At 53.1% G+C, this 15,952-nt stretch overlaps 1 protein-coding gene across 1 annotated transcript; it reads right to left on the bottom strand.

The window, feature by feature from the left end:
• Positions 1 to 4,249: 4,249 nt before the first annotated feature.
• LOC309685597 (electroneutral sodium bicarbonate exchanger 1-like) lies at positions 4,250 to 11,841 on the bottom strand (the record flags this gene model as incomplete). The annotated part of the gene is made up of 10 exons (XM_082501337.1): positions 4,250 to 4,432; positions 4,529 to 4,702; positions 5,974 to 6,042; positions 6,834 to 7,085; positions 7,682 to 7,843; positions 8,197 to 8,310; positions 9,013 to 9,156; positions 10,343 to 10,517; positions 11,399 to 11,532; positions 11,667 to 11,841. Coding segments are annotated over 10 exons (1,582 nt in total), but the record flags the coding sequence as incomplete, so codon positions are not given.
• Positions 11,842 to 15,952: the final 4,111 nt, after the last annotated feature.

Genomic DNA, 15,952 nt, shown 5'->3' with positions numbered 1-15,952 from the left:
CCCCCTTGTCTCCCCCAGAGCCCACCGGGAGCCGTAGCTGTGGAGTCAGCTTAAGGAGTCTGCCCTAAGGACTGCTGCTTTTTGGAGCGTTGGGGGAGGGGGAGGGTTGTCGGTGTGGGGAGTGGAGGTGTGTGGGTCCCTTCTGCCAAAGTGCAGTGAGAACCACGTTCACTGAACCCCCATTCTACATGGACAGGGTCAGTTGGATGTATAGGACCAAGTTGTTGGAATAACCTCAGCTCTTTTATTAGCAATTCCAAGGCATTGGTATGTTGGTCAGTCCATTCCCAGGATTTTCCCTTCCTGAGCAAATCATCAAGGGGCGAGCAATGATGGAAAAGCCAGGGGTGTGTTTATGCCAACAGCTTAAAGTTCCTAGAACTTGCTGTAACTCCTTCACACTGGGTGGATTCTGCCCCTGTTCTGTTTTTTTTTTAGGGTATCTTGAGGGACTGAAGCAGCTCCTTTAATCCACCAGAGCCCCAGAATTGCACTTCCTGCGCCGGTCCTTGACACTTGGTGGGGAACGGCCCCAGTTTCAGATCTGACCTTGGGGGATGAAACCAGGCTTGGGTCCAGTGGGATTTGATTCCTAAAGCAACTACAGCAGCAGCTTTGAGAGGGATTTTTCCTCCCGACTCCTCCCCATAAAATTCCCCTCTGCACAGGGAAATATTAAATCCTCCCAAAATACGGAGCCGGCCGTGGGATCACGGGGCCCGAAGGGGGGGACAGGCGCAGCACTGTGTCCCACAGTCAGCCCGGGGGGTCACAGCCACCTTTTAGGTGGCTCAGAGTCACGTTGTTAACCAAGACCTCAGCTTTCATTTAATTAAAAATAAATACATAAATATATAAATAAATAAAAAATCTCACCCTGTAAGCAGCAAAAACCCCCGAGCTTCAAATGCAGGAGAGGGCCGCGCCGGGGAAATCTGCTTTGATTTTAAGTAAGGACTTTTGGAGGCAGCTGCCAAGGTTTTGTGGCCCCCGGGGAAGGGGGAGATGCAGAGCCGGACTCAGCCCGCTCTGCCCCAAAACCGGCCGCGTTTTCCCTCCAGGGTGACTTTCTTCTTTTCCGTCTCCGCTGGAGTGATGCCTGGCACATGCTGAAAACCATCCCAGGCTCTGGCCCCGGTCCCGGCCAGGAGGAAGTGAAGCTCAGCCCCACTCCCTCCTTTTACAGGGAGGAAAACAAAATGGAAAAAAAAACCCAAATTGCCCTATATTAGAAGTGTATAATTCCATTTTAAGGGCAGGGCAGCAATAGGGCTGGTACCACAGCCCCCCAGCCCCACAGCCACTGTGGGTCACCAGTGCAACGATTAAATTAAAGTTTCTTTTGGGAAGGGGGGAGAGACGGGGACTCTCCTGCACCGGGACCTTTCCCCTCCAGGGAGGCAGAGCCGGAGCAGCGAGCACGGTCCTGCCCGGAGGGCAGCGTGGAGGGGACGCGCACGGGCATCCCGGAGGAACAGCAGCAAGGAAACCCCGGTGCTGCACCTTTCCCTTCCTCCGAGCCTTTTTCTTTTCCTCTTTTTAAGGGCTCAACCAGTTTCTTCCCCCTCCGACCGTCACCGTGGGGCACTGGCACCAGCCGCTTTGCAAAACCCCGTCCCGTAAAAGCCGCCTGATTTTGGCCCTGTTTGGGGATGCGCCGCTTCCATCCTTACAGAGCAAACTGATAGATGATTTGTTTTTCTCCCCCCTCCCCATTTAGCAAGAAGCACCAACGTGCCGTTGTCGTTTTGGGTCGGTTTGCTGCAGAAAAAGGCTCCCGCAGGGGACGGGATAAGCCGATGGCAGGAGGGTCCCTGCACCCATCCCACCGCTGCTGGTGGAGGGCGGCAAGGGGACCTTTTCTTCGGGGTTGTCCTCTCCTCCTGGGCTCCGCAGCCCCACGCCGCAGCCCAACGACCCCCCCGAGATGGGAAGAGAGCACGAGAACCATCTCTGCTCAACAGCTTCTTCCTGCAAAGGGGCAGGAAAAAGGAGGAGGAAAAGGCACCTTCCCACTTGCCTCCGGGCTCATCCCACCCTGCGAGAGAGACGCGGCTTTGCGAGGAGAGGGGAGGAGGAAAAAACACCACAGCGAGAGAGCCAGGGAGGGAAAAGGAAGGAAAGCGGAGGGGCAGCGGAGGGGCAGCCCGGGGACACAGAGCCCCAGGTCTCGCCTGGCCGCTCCCGCCACCACCCGGCGGATTGGAGGGGTTTGATCTGAAGCGCTGCCTTATATTAATTTAACAGCCGGGGGAGGAGAAGGCACCATTTCTGCCTTTTGCAGCTGCCAGGCTGATGGCAGAGCCGAAGCAAGAAAAATAATTATCATAAAACAAACAAACAAACAAACAAAAATTCAAAAAAAACTCCAATGTAAAACTGGAGCACAGGGAGCAAATGCTTTTCCTTCGCCTCGGCCCAACCGCTCGGGCGCTCCGCGCTGCCCCGCCACGGAGGGCATCCCTCTCCTGCCAGGGAGAGACAGAAGGGCGAACTGAAGGCAGGACCCCAAACCAGACCCAAGAACCTGGTCGCGATGAAGAAGAAAGTGGAGAAAGCGTCACATACAACAGAAACATTCAGAGTTTATTTTGGGGGAACAAAAAAAAAAGAGAAACAGAAGAGGAGGAGTGAGATATTAAAAAAATAGCACTGAACAATGAGGCGGCAGCAGTCCCTCTACTGCTAAAAAACGGCAACAACCAACACAAGAACACACAGAGGCGGAACACCACCGAACTCCCACTGACTGTCATGTGCGCCTCAGTTTGCTGCTCTGGAGAGAGGGAATGCCTGAAGCACACCAAGGACAGCTGAAACCATCGCCGTGGCTTAAAGGGGAATCCGCCAACTGGAAAACAAAATAAAAGCGGTTTCTGCCCATGTCTGCGTGGGCACATCCCCGAGTCACGTTCTCACGCCTCTCCTTCAATGTCAAGATTCCTACACATGAAAACTGGAGTTGGGGGGAGGGAGGAGAGAGAAAAGGAGGGAGAGTGTCATCAGTGGGGCTGTTGCCCCGCTCGTGGGACCGTGCTGGCAGAGAGGAGCTGGTTCGTGTGCCGCAGCCCTCGCCGCTTGCTCGGCATTGCCGGCAAAAAAAAAAAGCCGTAGGCACGTGCCACCGCTCGCAAAGGAGCACGGCCACGTTCCCACGCGATCATTTACCTCTTTCCTCCCCAGATTCAGACTGTTTCCGTGCTCATAGTGAGAGCCTTCCACACGGTTGTTTTTGATATCTCATCCGAGACATTAATCTCCAAAGGATCAGTCCTGCAATAAATATTTGAGACAGCAATCCGTGACTGTGGGAACTGACACCACCCAGCGCATCAGCACCAGCAAGAGGAACGGGGGGGAGGAGAACCAAAGCTGCGCATAAGCACAGCGGGTTGGGCGGGAGGAGGAGGTTTGGAAGGCGAGCCGGAGAGCCGCAGAGCTACAGCTCTGTGCAAAGGCTCTGCACAGAATCCCAGACTGGTCAGGGCTGGAAGGGCCCTCTGGAGCTCCCCCAGTCCCACCCCCGCCAGAGCAGGGGCACCTACAGCAGTGGCACAGGACACCTCCAGGCGGGTTTGGAATGGCTCCCGAGTGGGAGACTCCCCCACCTCTCTGCGCAGCCTGTGCCAGCGCTCTGCCGCCCGCCCTGCCCATAAATTTGCTCTTCCCGCCAAGCTGAGTGCATGGCGCTGGGATGCTCAGCAAAGATAAACGTGGAGAAAATTCTGCCAACCCCCTTCAGGCTGATCTTGCCGGGGGTCCTGCTGCTTGGTGGGGCTTTACCTGTCGCTGCTTGGCTTTGGGATATCCGCGCTGCTGGTCTTGCCCAGCTGCAGCCGAACGGAGTTTGCAGCAGCAGCTTCCATCATCTCCTGGGACTCCTGACATAAAAAGGGACAAATCAAAGTTCTCTGTCTATGATCGAAGTGGAGATAAACTAAAGACCCAGCAAAGCCCACGTGCTGCCCTCTCCTTCTGACCTTCTGTTAGCGCAGCCGGGGAAAGACCTTTCACTCCAAACACTTGGGGGGGGGGTTAAAACCACCCTTACGAGCAAATCTTTCCATCATAATTATAATGTTGATTATAAATGGCACCTTTAAAAATTATACCGCTATTCAAGTGTTAAGCTCACTGCTAATTTAAAAACAAGGTTATGATGCGGGATCCAGGCTGTCAGGATCTATTTCTATTGAGTTCGGATCTTCCCCCAACATTTCAAGAGAAGCTGTGACAGAAAGAGGCAATCTCAGAGCCCGAGGGAGACATCCAGCCCCGAGCACCCAGCAAGCATCACCTCTTCTTCTTTGGCTTCATTTTTGGCATCGGCCAACTTCTTCCTGCTTTCTGGCATAAGGTCATCCAAAAAGCTGAGCTCCCGCTTTGAGAAGCAGAAGTCCATCACTTTCCGGACAAACACGAGAGCCAAAACCTTCATAAAATAAGAAGGAAGAGGGGGTGAGGTCTGAGATGATGTTACATCTCCGACGCTGCAAACGTCCCGCTGCTGAGCGGCACCGGCTCTTACCATCATGGGAAAGATGATGGCAGCACGGGACACCTTGATGGCCCAGAGCAGGACGAGGCAGATGAGCTGGATCAAGGTGAAGAAATGCACCTTCCGCAAGGGAACGTGCCGCAGGTAGATGAAATCCGGCTGGTGTTTTGCCGGCATCCAAAAGAGCTTCAAGCGGTCGAAGAACTGCAAAATAAAAGCAGAAAAGTTACCCCTTGGGGCTGTGGAAAGTTTCTGGCCCTGTTGGGACGTGGAAGGAGTTTTCAGGATCTCACGTGCAGTGAGAAATCCTGGATCCCACTTTGTTCCTCCCAGGAGCAGCACCCGTTTTCCCTTTGCTCCATCTATAAACCAGTGTGTCCATGAGAGCTGCCCACCAAATTGCAATTATTCCACATCCTTCTATTATAGAATCACAGAAGGGTTTAGGTTGGAAGGGACCTCGAACACCAGCCAGTCCCACCCCCTGCCCTGGGCAGGGACACCTCCCACCAGCCCAGGTTGCTCCAAGCCCCGACCAACCTGGCCTTGAACACCTCCAGGGATGGGGCAGCCACAGATTCTCAGGGCAACCTGCGCTGGTGCCTCGCCACCCTCACAGGAAAAATTTCTCCCTGATATCTCAATCTGCCCTCTGTCAGTGTCAAACCATCCCCCCTCGTCCCATCGCTCCCCTCCCTCATCCAGAGTCCCTCCCCAGCTCTCCTGGAGCCCCTTTAGGCACTGGAAGGGGCTCTGAGGGCTCCCCGGAGCCTTCTCTTCTCCGGGCTGAACACCCCCAACTCTCCCAGCCTGTCCTCCCAGCAGAGGGGCTCCAGCCCTCCCAGCAGCTCCAGGGCCTCCTCTGGCCCCGCTCCACCAGGTCCATGGCTCTCCTGTGCTGTGGTCCCAGAGTTGGAGGCAGCACTGCAGGGGGTCTCCCCAGAGCAGAGCACAGCAGAGGGCACAATCCCCCCTCGCCCTGCCGGCCACACTGCTGATGCAGCCCAGGATGCGGTCGGCCTTCTGGGCTGTGATCGCGCATTGCCGGCTCACGGTGAGCTTCTCATCAGTCCGCACCCCCAGGTCCTCCTCAGACCATCTCACCCCCCCTCCCTGTTCTTCTATAAAAATATATGTTTAATATATTCTATTCTTCTGTTTGTTATTTGGCATTTCTCAGCCCACTGAATCCCCCAGCGAGGATTCCCACCGGCAGTAGAAATCGCCTTCACTTTGCACTGAATTCCCCCATTTTCACCACACCAAACACTGCCCTGTCCCAAACTGTGACGCAGAGCGCGCTGAACTTGCCTGGTCCTCCCGCCCTACGTACCTCCTGTGCCCCCACCAATCTTCTCCTTATACAAAATACTTTCACTGCCTGCTTTTGGGGAGGTTTTCTCCCACACCACTGCTTTTTTCCTGCTTCTCTGGAGATGACACAGCAGGGAGCCGCACGCTGTAAGAGTCCATACCTGAATCCCTCTGAGCGACGACACACCCATGTAGAGAAAGACACCGTAAAGCACAGGCATGGGTATAAACTGGGAAATTAAAAAAAAAGAATGAAATAATTTATTTTTTTAATTGCTTTTTCAGTATTACTGCTCTCTTCTAGAGGCACTGCCTAAAATTGCCTAAAGCTTTCCAGTTTCCACAGGGTTGGAGATGTGTCACCTCTTAACCTGTAGAGGTTTTGTGCGTGCGAGTGAGTGAGTGAATGCTCTGCTTTAGGCTGAGCTTCTGAGTTACGTTTCATTAGAATAATCCTATTTTCCTGAAAGGTTGGAGGAAAATAGGTCATTTCACCAATGAAACTGTACACCACGTTCTGTGATGGGAGAAGAACATTTCTACACATTTTTGTGGCAACACGCAAAAGCGAAGTGCCTCCTTTTAGCCTTGAGCTGTGGTGACTTTGTGGGAGGAACACACAAGGAAGCCCACGGGGATGATTTTGGTGTGTTTAGCTACTGGGAACGGCTGTTGGGAGGCATTTGGGGGAGCCAATTGCATCCCATAAGGTGCTGCCTGCTTGAAAGAGAGCAGTGTACTGGTCTGAATCCGCTTCATCGTAACCCATAAACACAGGTGGGCCTGAGAGACACCTGGGAATTAAAGCAGTTGTCCTGCTCGCTTGCCTCGAGGACACCAAACTGGGGTGTGAAGGGCTGGAAAGGGTAACTGAGGCTGGTTCCCACCGTGGGCCAAGCCTCAAGGTTTGGGATCACCTCCTTCTCTGCTCCACACCTACTCAGGCCTGGAGGGAGGGGATGGTTTTTGTCAAACCTCCAAAAAGCTCACGCTTGTTGGGCGTTTTGCATTTTCCTCTTACCTTTAACACCGAAGTGAAGAAGACAGAGCAGCCCATGAGCACAAAGATCATCAAGCCGGTGACTCTCTGCTCTCGTATCCCCAGAAACTTGGGTTGTTCTCCTGGAGCTGAGCAGCCAGACTCCACTTTGAGGCTATTGACGTGGGTGATGGACAGGACAGTCGCAGCCACAAACCAGGGCAGCCCCATCACGGAGCACACCCCGAGCATCACGGCCACCATGAAAAGGTCCAGGTGGTACCCGCATCCTTTCTGTGGGCAGCAAAACAAGGAACAGAGCATCCCACAGCACAAGAGCGAGGACAACGTCGCGCCTCAGACTCAAACCCTACTTGGGCGCAAGTCACCCTCTTGAAAATTTAAGAGAAGAATTGGCAAAAATAAGGATGGATCCGGTCTTTGCGCAAGCACCTTGCATGAAAATCTGGCAGGAGTTCAGACCAAGTGGATTTGGGAGGTTTGTGCAATAGCTACTTCTCAAACAAACACACAAACAAACAGACTATTTTCATTCATAAAGAAATTTCTACTGCTTGTAAGCAAGATGTGACCCTGAGTTATCCCTGGCAGTGCGTCAAAACAGTTCGTTCCCCCAGCTCCTGCTGGCATTCTGAAACAAAAACACGCTTCTATAGTGCTCGAAAATTAATTTGTTCCTCCAAAAGATTGCTCATCTGAACTGCCCTCGTTTGCTCCCTGTGACATCACTAATCCAGCAGAGCATCCTGCCACACAGCCTGACATTGTCCCAAACCAACGCCTTCACAAAGCACTTGGCATAGGAGCTTCTCCCCACACCTGCAGCCCAGAGTGGGGTGGGGATGGGGTCAGCTCTTGCAGCCCCTTACCTTCAGCTTGTGCTCCTTCCTGTTGACAATGACAGCCGTGATCTGCTGATCCATGAATATCAAGATGGTGCAGAGCAGAGCTGGGATGGGCGCGGCCAACACCGTCCACCAAGGGTTGGGCCCTATGGGGTTGACCAACCACCCGCGGTTGTCTCTGGTAGGCTGCAACAAAGCCAAAACACACATCAGGATCAACTCCCAGCCCAGCCACTTCACTGGCTTTGATTTTCCTCTCCATCGCTGTGCCGCCTCATCTCCTGGCCCTGCCTTCATGTCACCCTCTCCTACGGGGTTCAGCAGTGCCAGCGTCCTCGTCGCAAGCACCTATAGATACTTCTGTAGGTATCAAGTTTTGGGGCTGGTGTCTTCTTTCCAGAAGGAAATGATGCATTCGGAGGTGGAAGAGGAGATGGTAACACCACCAGCATCCCCAGACTCAGCCCTGTCCTGTCCCAGCATCACCCTGTGGCATCCCCAAGGGCCGAAAGTGGCTCCACACCAAAACACCCCATTACCTTGAACATGTGGGGGACGTGGAGCTTCGGCGATGGGATCCCAACCAGGAAGTCAATGAGGACCATGACGACGATGATGAGGAAGACACCAAAGTCACTTACTGTGGACCGTACCTGGGGCAAGAAAGCAGAGCTGAAAGGGACAGCACAAACGGGGCCATACCGTGAGATGGAAAAGTTAAAGACATCAACAGCATTAAGGCTGGTTAACAAATTCCCACCACTCTGAGAAGATGCAGCCAAATCCCTCGTTTGGATAGTGTTGCTGTGTTTGTACCTGCAAGATCTGGTGTCAGGCAATAAAAAAAGTTTAATTAGGTGGAAAAGGGTGGTTTAAATTCAAACTTAAAAAAAAAGCCAATAAATATTAAAAAATAACGAAACAGACGTCTGCCACTACAGCTGCACTCACAGCTACAATGGGAATAAGGCACTGAGGCATCATTTGCTCCTCAAAAGGAAGAAACAGTGTCTTTTGTGTCTTTTTCTATGGCAGTTCCTCATTTGAATCAACTTTCCCCTTGGGCACACAAGGTGAAAAAAACCACAAATGAAAATACAACAAACAACCAACTTTGGAAGACCGATTTCCCACTGCCTGGGGAAAAAACCACTCCGGGGCAGGTCACGAGGCAGGTGGGAAACACTACGATTGTTTTGCACTCCTGGAAATGAGTGAGGGACATCCAAGTTTGGCCTTCAAGGTCCAATATTTCCCAGTTTGACCAAGCGGTGGCAAACACTGCTTAGTGCTCCGGGAAAGCCATTTTGGGAAATGAGTGTGGAGACTGCTGCTGGCCACCGTCTTCTACCTACTCTGGTCGGGAAGTAGCGGCTGGTTTTAAACTTCTTCAATAAGCCCGACAGGACAAAGGTGGAGAAGAAGAGGATGCAGCACCAGAAGAGGACATCGGGCGTGTAGGGGCCATCGTGTCCACAGGCAGGTCCACGAAACTCTCCATGCAAATACCGACATTCCTGGGGAAACAGCATCAGGACACAAAGGTAGTGCACATGCGTCAAGGAAACCTCAGATAACTAGGGGGTTTGGAGGATCTTGCTCCAAGATCTGTGACCTCGGGACTGCTGCAGCTAGCGGAGATTTATATTTAACGATCAACAGCAGCTGAATAAGTGACACATGGAACTACACAGACAGCGGAGAGAGGAGATGTGATGGGACACCGTACCACAGACCTATGGCACATCCTCTGCTTGAACAGCAGGTAACCGTGGCTGAAGAAGACACCAGAGGGGAAGGAAACACTGGGAACTCTTGGGGAGAGTGAAAGAGGGAACGGGGAAGGAGGGCTAAGACAACAGTGACAGGAAAGGAGAAGAGACAAATTGTCCCTTCCCAGGGGCAGGCTCACAGGACACGGCCAAGGGGGGTGAATATGTCCATAAGAGCGTCCCACCCTGTGCCTGAGCTCTGCTTCCAGCAACAATGGCCCAAGGGGCTGCTCAGACATGCAAGTTTATGCACGTACCTTCAGACAGCGCTGAGTAAGAAAGCAAGGCCTGGAGTTACTAGGAACCAATTAAGGAAGCTAATTACAGCCTTCAAGCATGAACTGAAGTCCTCCAACTTCTCCAATAACCAAAGCACCCACTGAACCTTGCTCCCAGACAGAAATGCTGTCCTGAGGATAACAGTTATTGCCCACCATGTCGGGGATGAGGTGGAGAGGTGGACTCTCCTTCCCAGGCCTAAGGAGGTTAAACACACTGAAGTAATGACTTTTCAGAGCAGCACTGGCACAAGTTGAAGCCCACCATCACCTGAAGGGCTCTGAGCTTTGCACCAGGCCAGTGCCCCTGGACCCCGCGGCCGCGGCACGAGGAAGCAGTGACTCGGGGCACTTACAGTCACCGTGAGGTTCTCCCAGGTGATGCCAGACACATTGATCTTGTTGCTCTCCCAGAACTGCAGGGTTTCGTTGCTGGGATGGGTCGGTGCCTCACACTTACAGCTGGGAGGAGAGAAGCCAAGACAGGGGTGAGGGGAAGGCGATGGAGGTGCAGCCCTGAGCTCCTGCCAAGGGGCAGTGGCGTTTTAGGAGGAAGAAACCCACTAGGAGATGGTGAGGAAGTCCAGCTTGCTGTGCGTGTGCACAGGGTAGGTCACTCGCAGGTGACTCAGCTTCTCCAGAGCCTCGTAGATGAAGATGATGCAGATGAGGGAGGCGAAGGCTTCTTCGGTGAAGCGGGTGATGTAGCACACCAAAGAGCTAGCGTCAGTGGCCACCAGCACTATGCAGAAGAAGGCGGTCCACAGCCCGATGCATGCCCGTAGAGAGAGATAGGAGAGCGCGTAGTCCCTGGGAAAGCAAAAGAAAACGCAGGGTGGAGAGGGCAGCAAGAGACTCCGAGCCGTGCCTTCCTTCGGGGAAAGTCGGCAGCAATTCAGGAGCGTGTCAAGGCTGCGGATGGTAAATGCAGTTTCCGGTCCTACGACAGACAGCCTCGGGGCTGTGGCACAGGGTGTGGGCCCGCAGGAGGAGAGGCTAATTAATCCTTATTTAACAATGACCTTGTGTTAATGCCTCGGAGGCTAATTGAGGTCAGGTCCCTGTTGTGGAAGGTGGTGTTCTCCCACATCACCCCGATGCCCTAACAGCGAAACCGGCTGGGTTTGCACCCAGTTACCTGCTGCCAGCAAGTTGGGGCTTCAGAATAAATTTAATTGCAATAAGGGGGTTAATCTCCCATCACAGTTGCCACAACAAAAAGACTGTCATGGAAAATATCCATTTCGCGTGAAAAGCTCCTGCTTTCTCAAAAATCATCAAAACATTGGACCAGAAAACTCTTTGGATATGTGGGTAAAATATATTTCCACTTCCAGCAAAAATCATGCAAAAAAGTGCCCGAGTTTGTACTGAGAGGAAAGCAAATCTTCCCTCATTCCCAAACCAGAGTCATTTGTCTCATCTTCCCTGTGCAGCCCATCTCGGGCATCCACATCCTTGTGGTTTCTCCTCCTGCTCTTTCACTTTAACCCTAAAAACCCCGAACCACCCATCCATCCTTCAGAGACCGAGGGCTCCTGCACCGTCACATACTAAAGCAGCAGCGCGTGATGTCTGTGACACAGAAGACAACTTAAATCTACCAACTACCACTAAGAAAAACATCTTTTCTCCATCCCTGCCTTCTTCCAAAGGCGCTCGCAGCACCTGGCCGCAGCAGCCAGCCTTACTTGCAGAATTTGTAGAGGATCTTCTCGAACACGAGGACGGGGCCGGTGCTGCCGAGGATGGTGAGAGGTTGGCCAGCAAAGAGGGAATACACCACGCCGGTCATGGATGCGCCCAGCAGCGACTCCATGGCACTCTGTCCGGGGAAGAGAGGCAGCAGCGAGTAATTAAATCATTAGGGGGAAAAAAACAAGTGCAAATTCACTGCAGCAAGGACTTTTGCATGAGTTTTGTCCTCCCCCGTGCCACCCAACAGAGAGAGGTGCTCACTATGTGGCCGTTGGTCGCCTCCCCCAGCAGTCCCCCGAAGGTGATGATGGGGGACATGCAGGCACAGTAGAGGAAGAGGAAGGACGCCAGACACTGCAGGCTCAGACCATCCCGAAAGTCACTCCAGAACCAGGGGGCTTTTCGCTTCACATCCCGGATCAAACCTCCAAAGAGCCTGGAGGAAGGAAAAAAAAAACCAAACCATTTTCGTGGAAGACAGCGTTAAGTTTTCTTGGCTGAGGAAGGACAATCGCAAGCACAGAGTAACTTCCATTGCTAAAAAGAAGTCTCCTTCTCCCATTTTAGCCCCAGTAGAAACTGAGGCATACAAAAAACCCTCCAACAAAAAGAAAAAGAGACCAAACCTGAGAGCCCGTCCCCTCTTATTGCAACAGTCCCTCACTTTGAGAAGCAGCAGAGCTCTACCTGGAGGTACTTACACATCTGCTTCCACCCCAAAGCAAGAAAACCTGTGTGCAACCATGCTGCGGCTCAGCCCAGCTGCCCAAATCTCCCACCCGCCCAGCCCAGGGGACCAAGCTGGGAACCTGGAGCCCCTTCACTGACCCAGTTAACCCCAAAACTCTGCTAGAAGGGAGGTGTGCGCTCTGATTTTAGGGGCAAACAGAAAAACACCCCACCAAACTATTTCAGTTCACACCTTCCTGTCCGCTCCAGTTCAGGACCGCTGTGCTTCTCCGGCTTGCTGTGAGAAGCGCTGTCATCGAGAGCTTCTGGCACCTTCCTTTTTTCCTGTTAAAATGGAAATAAGATAAAGATATGTCTTTGCAGCCACTGGCTTGTTTTGCTTTTTGGGCTGGGTACGTGACCTGTGAATTTGGGCCCCTGAGCAGCACCCCCAGCCATGCTGCCCTCCTGCCCGTCCCCCTCGTGCCTCCTTCTGCCGCAGCACCCACCTGCGAAGGGACGTTTTTCGGGGGCTCAATTCGGATGGAGGGATCCCACTCTCCTGGCGGCAAAACCATGACCTGATCCAGAAACTCATCGATGCCAGCCACCAGGTCAGCCCGGTTCTTGGCTTTATAGGCAACATCATGGAAAACCTGCCGTAGGAGACAACCTGGTGAGAGCATGACCCATCTCGGATGTCCTAACCAGTGCAATAAGCTCTTGGCTAAATGCAAGGTCATTTCCCCCAAATCGCCTGTTGGAAGTGGCAGGAAATATTCCCCCCAAAGCAAAAATCTGTGCATCACAGTATTTGTAACCATCTCCACCAGGCTCCCGTCCCCCATGGCACACCACAGCCTTCTGCTTCAAGCAGAGAAGTTTCACTGGCCCTGGCAATGCCACCACTGGGGACAGCGTGCTGGGGACCCTGGGGAGAAGGATGAGGCGCGGGCTGCAGCCCAGGTGGGATTTTAGCCTCCAGCAGGCAGCTAACAGGGACAACAAACCCTCTTCCTCACTACTACAGAGACAGGGAGAGGTGAAGAAAGCCCAAAAAAATGACCCGGAGATATCTCTTATCTCGTCACACCTCGTCCGTCATGATAGTAGCCATGGACCTGCCGATCTCATGGTACTGATGGGCTTTTCCTCCTGGTCCAAGCAAAACAAACAGGAACCTAGGCAAGAAAACCAAAATGAGAGAGAAGAACATGGCCTCACTCAAAGGGCGCCCAAGGAAATCCCTGGGAGCTCCCAGCCCAGAGCGTGGCTCCAGGGGGGACGTGTAGGCTCACCGACTCCAGTGATGAATTTGAAACGCATCAAAACCAAATGCAAATTTGAGGTTTGGGCCAACTTTCATTAAAATTGGCCAATGGGTTTAAAAGCTCCAGCAGGGAAGGGAGGAATGAAAGCACGGAGATGTGGGTGGGAGAAACGTGCTTGCTCCCACTGGCCGTGTTCCCCTGGGACGCCCAACTGATGCGTGCAATTTGGTGTTTTGTTGTGGTGGGTTTTTTTTTTAAATAAAAACTTTGTGCTTCTCATTCAGACCTTGTTGGGATGGGAACTTCCGTCATGCCCGAGAGGAGGACAGCTGGGCTCAGGCGGACAAATGCCACGATGGGCTGGCAAAGGAAATCCAGCTCTCCTACAAGCACATTGGACGCTTCAGCCCCGGTGGGAATTTTCTTCATGAAGCGCAGCTCCGCCTGAGCACGACAAGGGATTTTCAGGCCATTACCCCAAAAGCAAAGCCCACAGCGCTCTGCAGAACACTCTGCAGCCAAGTTTGCAAGAGTAAATCTGGCCCTAAAGGTGTAAGAAAGCTACGAGTGACTCACCTTGCTTAGATCCATCGCATTGGTGTCATGGTTCACCCCATTTTTAGCTTCTGCAGTGGTGGGAGATGGATGAGGAGTGAGTGTTTGGGCTGGGAAGAGAAAGAAAGACACTCAGAAAGACGGGCAAGGAGCAATTGGGACGCTTCTCCTTTGCCAGGAGAAGTCTAATGTGGCCAAAGCCCTGCAGAAACCTTCACCTGGTGCCAAAGCCGGCAGAAACCCTCACCAGGTACCAAACCCTGCAGGAACCCTCACCTGGCTTGTCGAGGGGATGCACGTCTAACTGCTTCTTGCTCATGTCAGCAAACGAGTGGACGATGGGGAGAAGGTTGTTTCTTTTCTTCTCATTCTGATGGTGATGCTTCTTCAAAAGCACTTCTTGAACTTTCGCCCACGTGCACTCATCAAACTCCGCAGACTGCTCTTGCTGGCCCAGGATCATATCTGGAGATGGCAACGGGAAACAAAGCCGTCAGAGCAGAAAGTCCCCAAGTCCCGACCCCTCAAGCCCCTGGCGAAGGCTGCGACACGCAGGATACCCTAACGCGGGCTCAGCCTTGCTTAGCAAGACATTTTAATGCAGTTCAGCCTTTGCAGCAAAAGGAAGAATTCTCTTTTGCTAAAAGCCATCATCAAAGTGCTTATTCATCACTCCGCTCAGATAATTATTTCCCATCCTAGATAATGACATTTTTTGCCCGATCTGGCGTTTCTCCTTCTCCATGGCTCTGTGCAAGCCTGGCCAGACCCGGGGGAGAGGGGCTAGCCCAATATTTAGGGCTGAACTGGTGCCAATCGATGGCCGCTTTGCATGTGAGCGTGACAGGCCGAATGCAGGTGTGGTAACGGGATTTATCTTCTGCCCCCAGACACCCCATCCCAGCGGGTGTAGTTCATCCTCGGCACCGAGGAGGATGAGCAGCACATTCTCCACCACTTGTTCACCGAGCTGGATGAGATCTTCCTGAAGGAGGGTGAAGATGCCGAGTGGAAGGAAACGGCAAGGTAAATCCCTGCTGCCAGCTGCAGTGGCGGCCGTGGGCTCTGCCTTCCGCTCTCTGGAACGTGAAGCTTTTGCAGCTGCAGGTGCCGATGCGCGGAGCCTTCTCCTCTTGCCGCCCCGTAGCTGCACCAAAGGGGTTGCAGAGCTGAGGCTGTTTTCTTGCAACGGGGCCGATCGTGCCCGATGTCCGCAGGTGGCTGAAGTTTGAGGAGGACGTGGAAGACGGCAGTGAGCGCTGGAGCAAGCCCTACGTGGCCATCGATTGGCACCAGTTCAGCCCTAAATATTGGGCTGGCCCCTCTCCCCCGGGTCTGGCCAGGCTTGCACAGAGCCATGGAGAAGAAGAACCATCTGTTCCACCTCTGCATAAGGATGGGCCACTTTCCTTCCCCACGTTTCCATTTTTAAAGGCAGGATCCCTCTAAGGAAGACCAGCCTCAATCCATTATGCCTTCAACTGCCTCCCAAATAATGCCACTTTCCCTCAGAAGAACAGCAAACCACACCAATCAGCCACACGGACCTGCTTGCAGAGGACCCCGGCACCCATGCAGCCCCGAGGAGGCTCATGAATGCTGCGGGGGGACTTACAGTGGTAGCCCTGCTCCATCGGGGCACAGTCCTCCCGTTCCTTCTTCCGATGCTTCTGGCGGTGGGGTCGGTGGTGCCGGTGGCTTTGCCTCACCAGCGGCATCCGCATGCCCACGGACAGGGTGTGGTGGCCTGCAAAAAAAGCAGCGTTCTCATCACTCTCGATATTGCGGAGACGGTTGACGCCGCTGCCATGATTAAACCAGCACAGCCATCCCAGGAGGAAACACCAACTTCTCTTCATTTTAGTTTCACTGCATTCCTGAATGTCAGAGACCCGTCCCTTTTTCCAAGCCTGTTTTACTCTAACTTTGCAACAACAGAGCAACAACAAGCGATGGCTCCGGGTCACCTAAAAGTGCCCTGAAAGTATCAACCCTCGTCTCAAATTCCAGCTTCAGCTGGACAACACTCAGACCTGCTCATTAAGCAGCCAC

Source organism: Vanellus vanellus (genome assembly GCF_965231255.1).
Source record: "Vanellus vanellus genome assembly, contig: HAP1_SCAFFOLD_132, whole genome shotgun sequence".
NCBI lineage: Eukaryota > Metazoa > Chordata > Aves > Charadriiformes > Charadriidae > Vanellus > Vanellus vanellus.
This window is presented reverse-complemented; position numbering and strand designations above follow the sequence as displayed.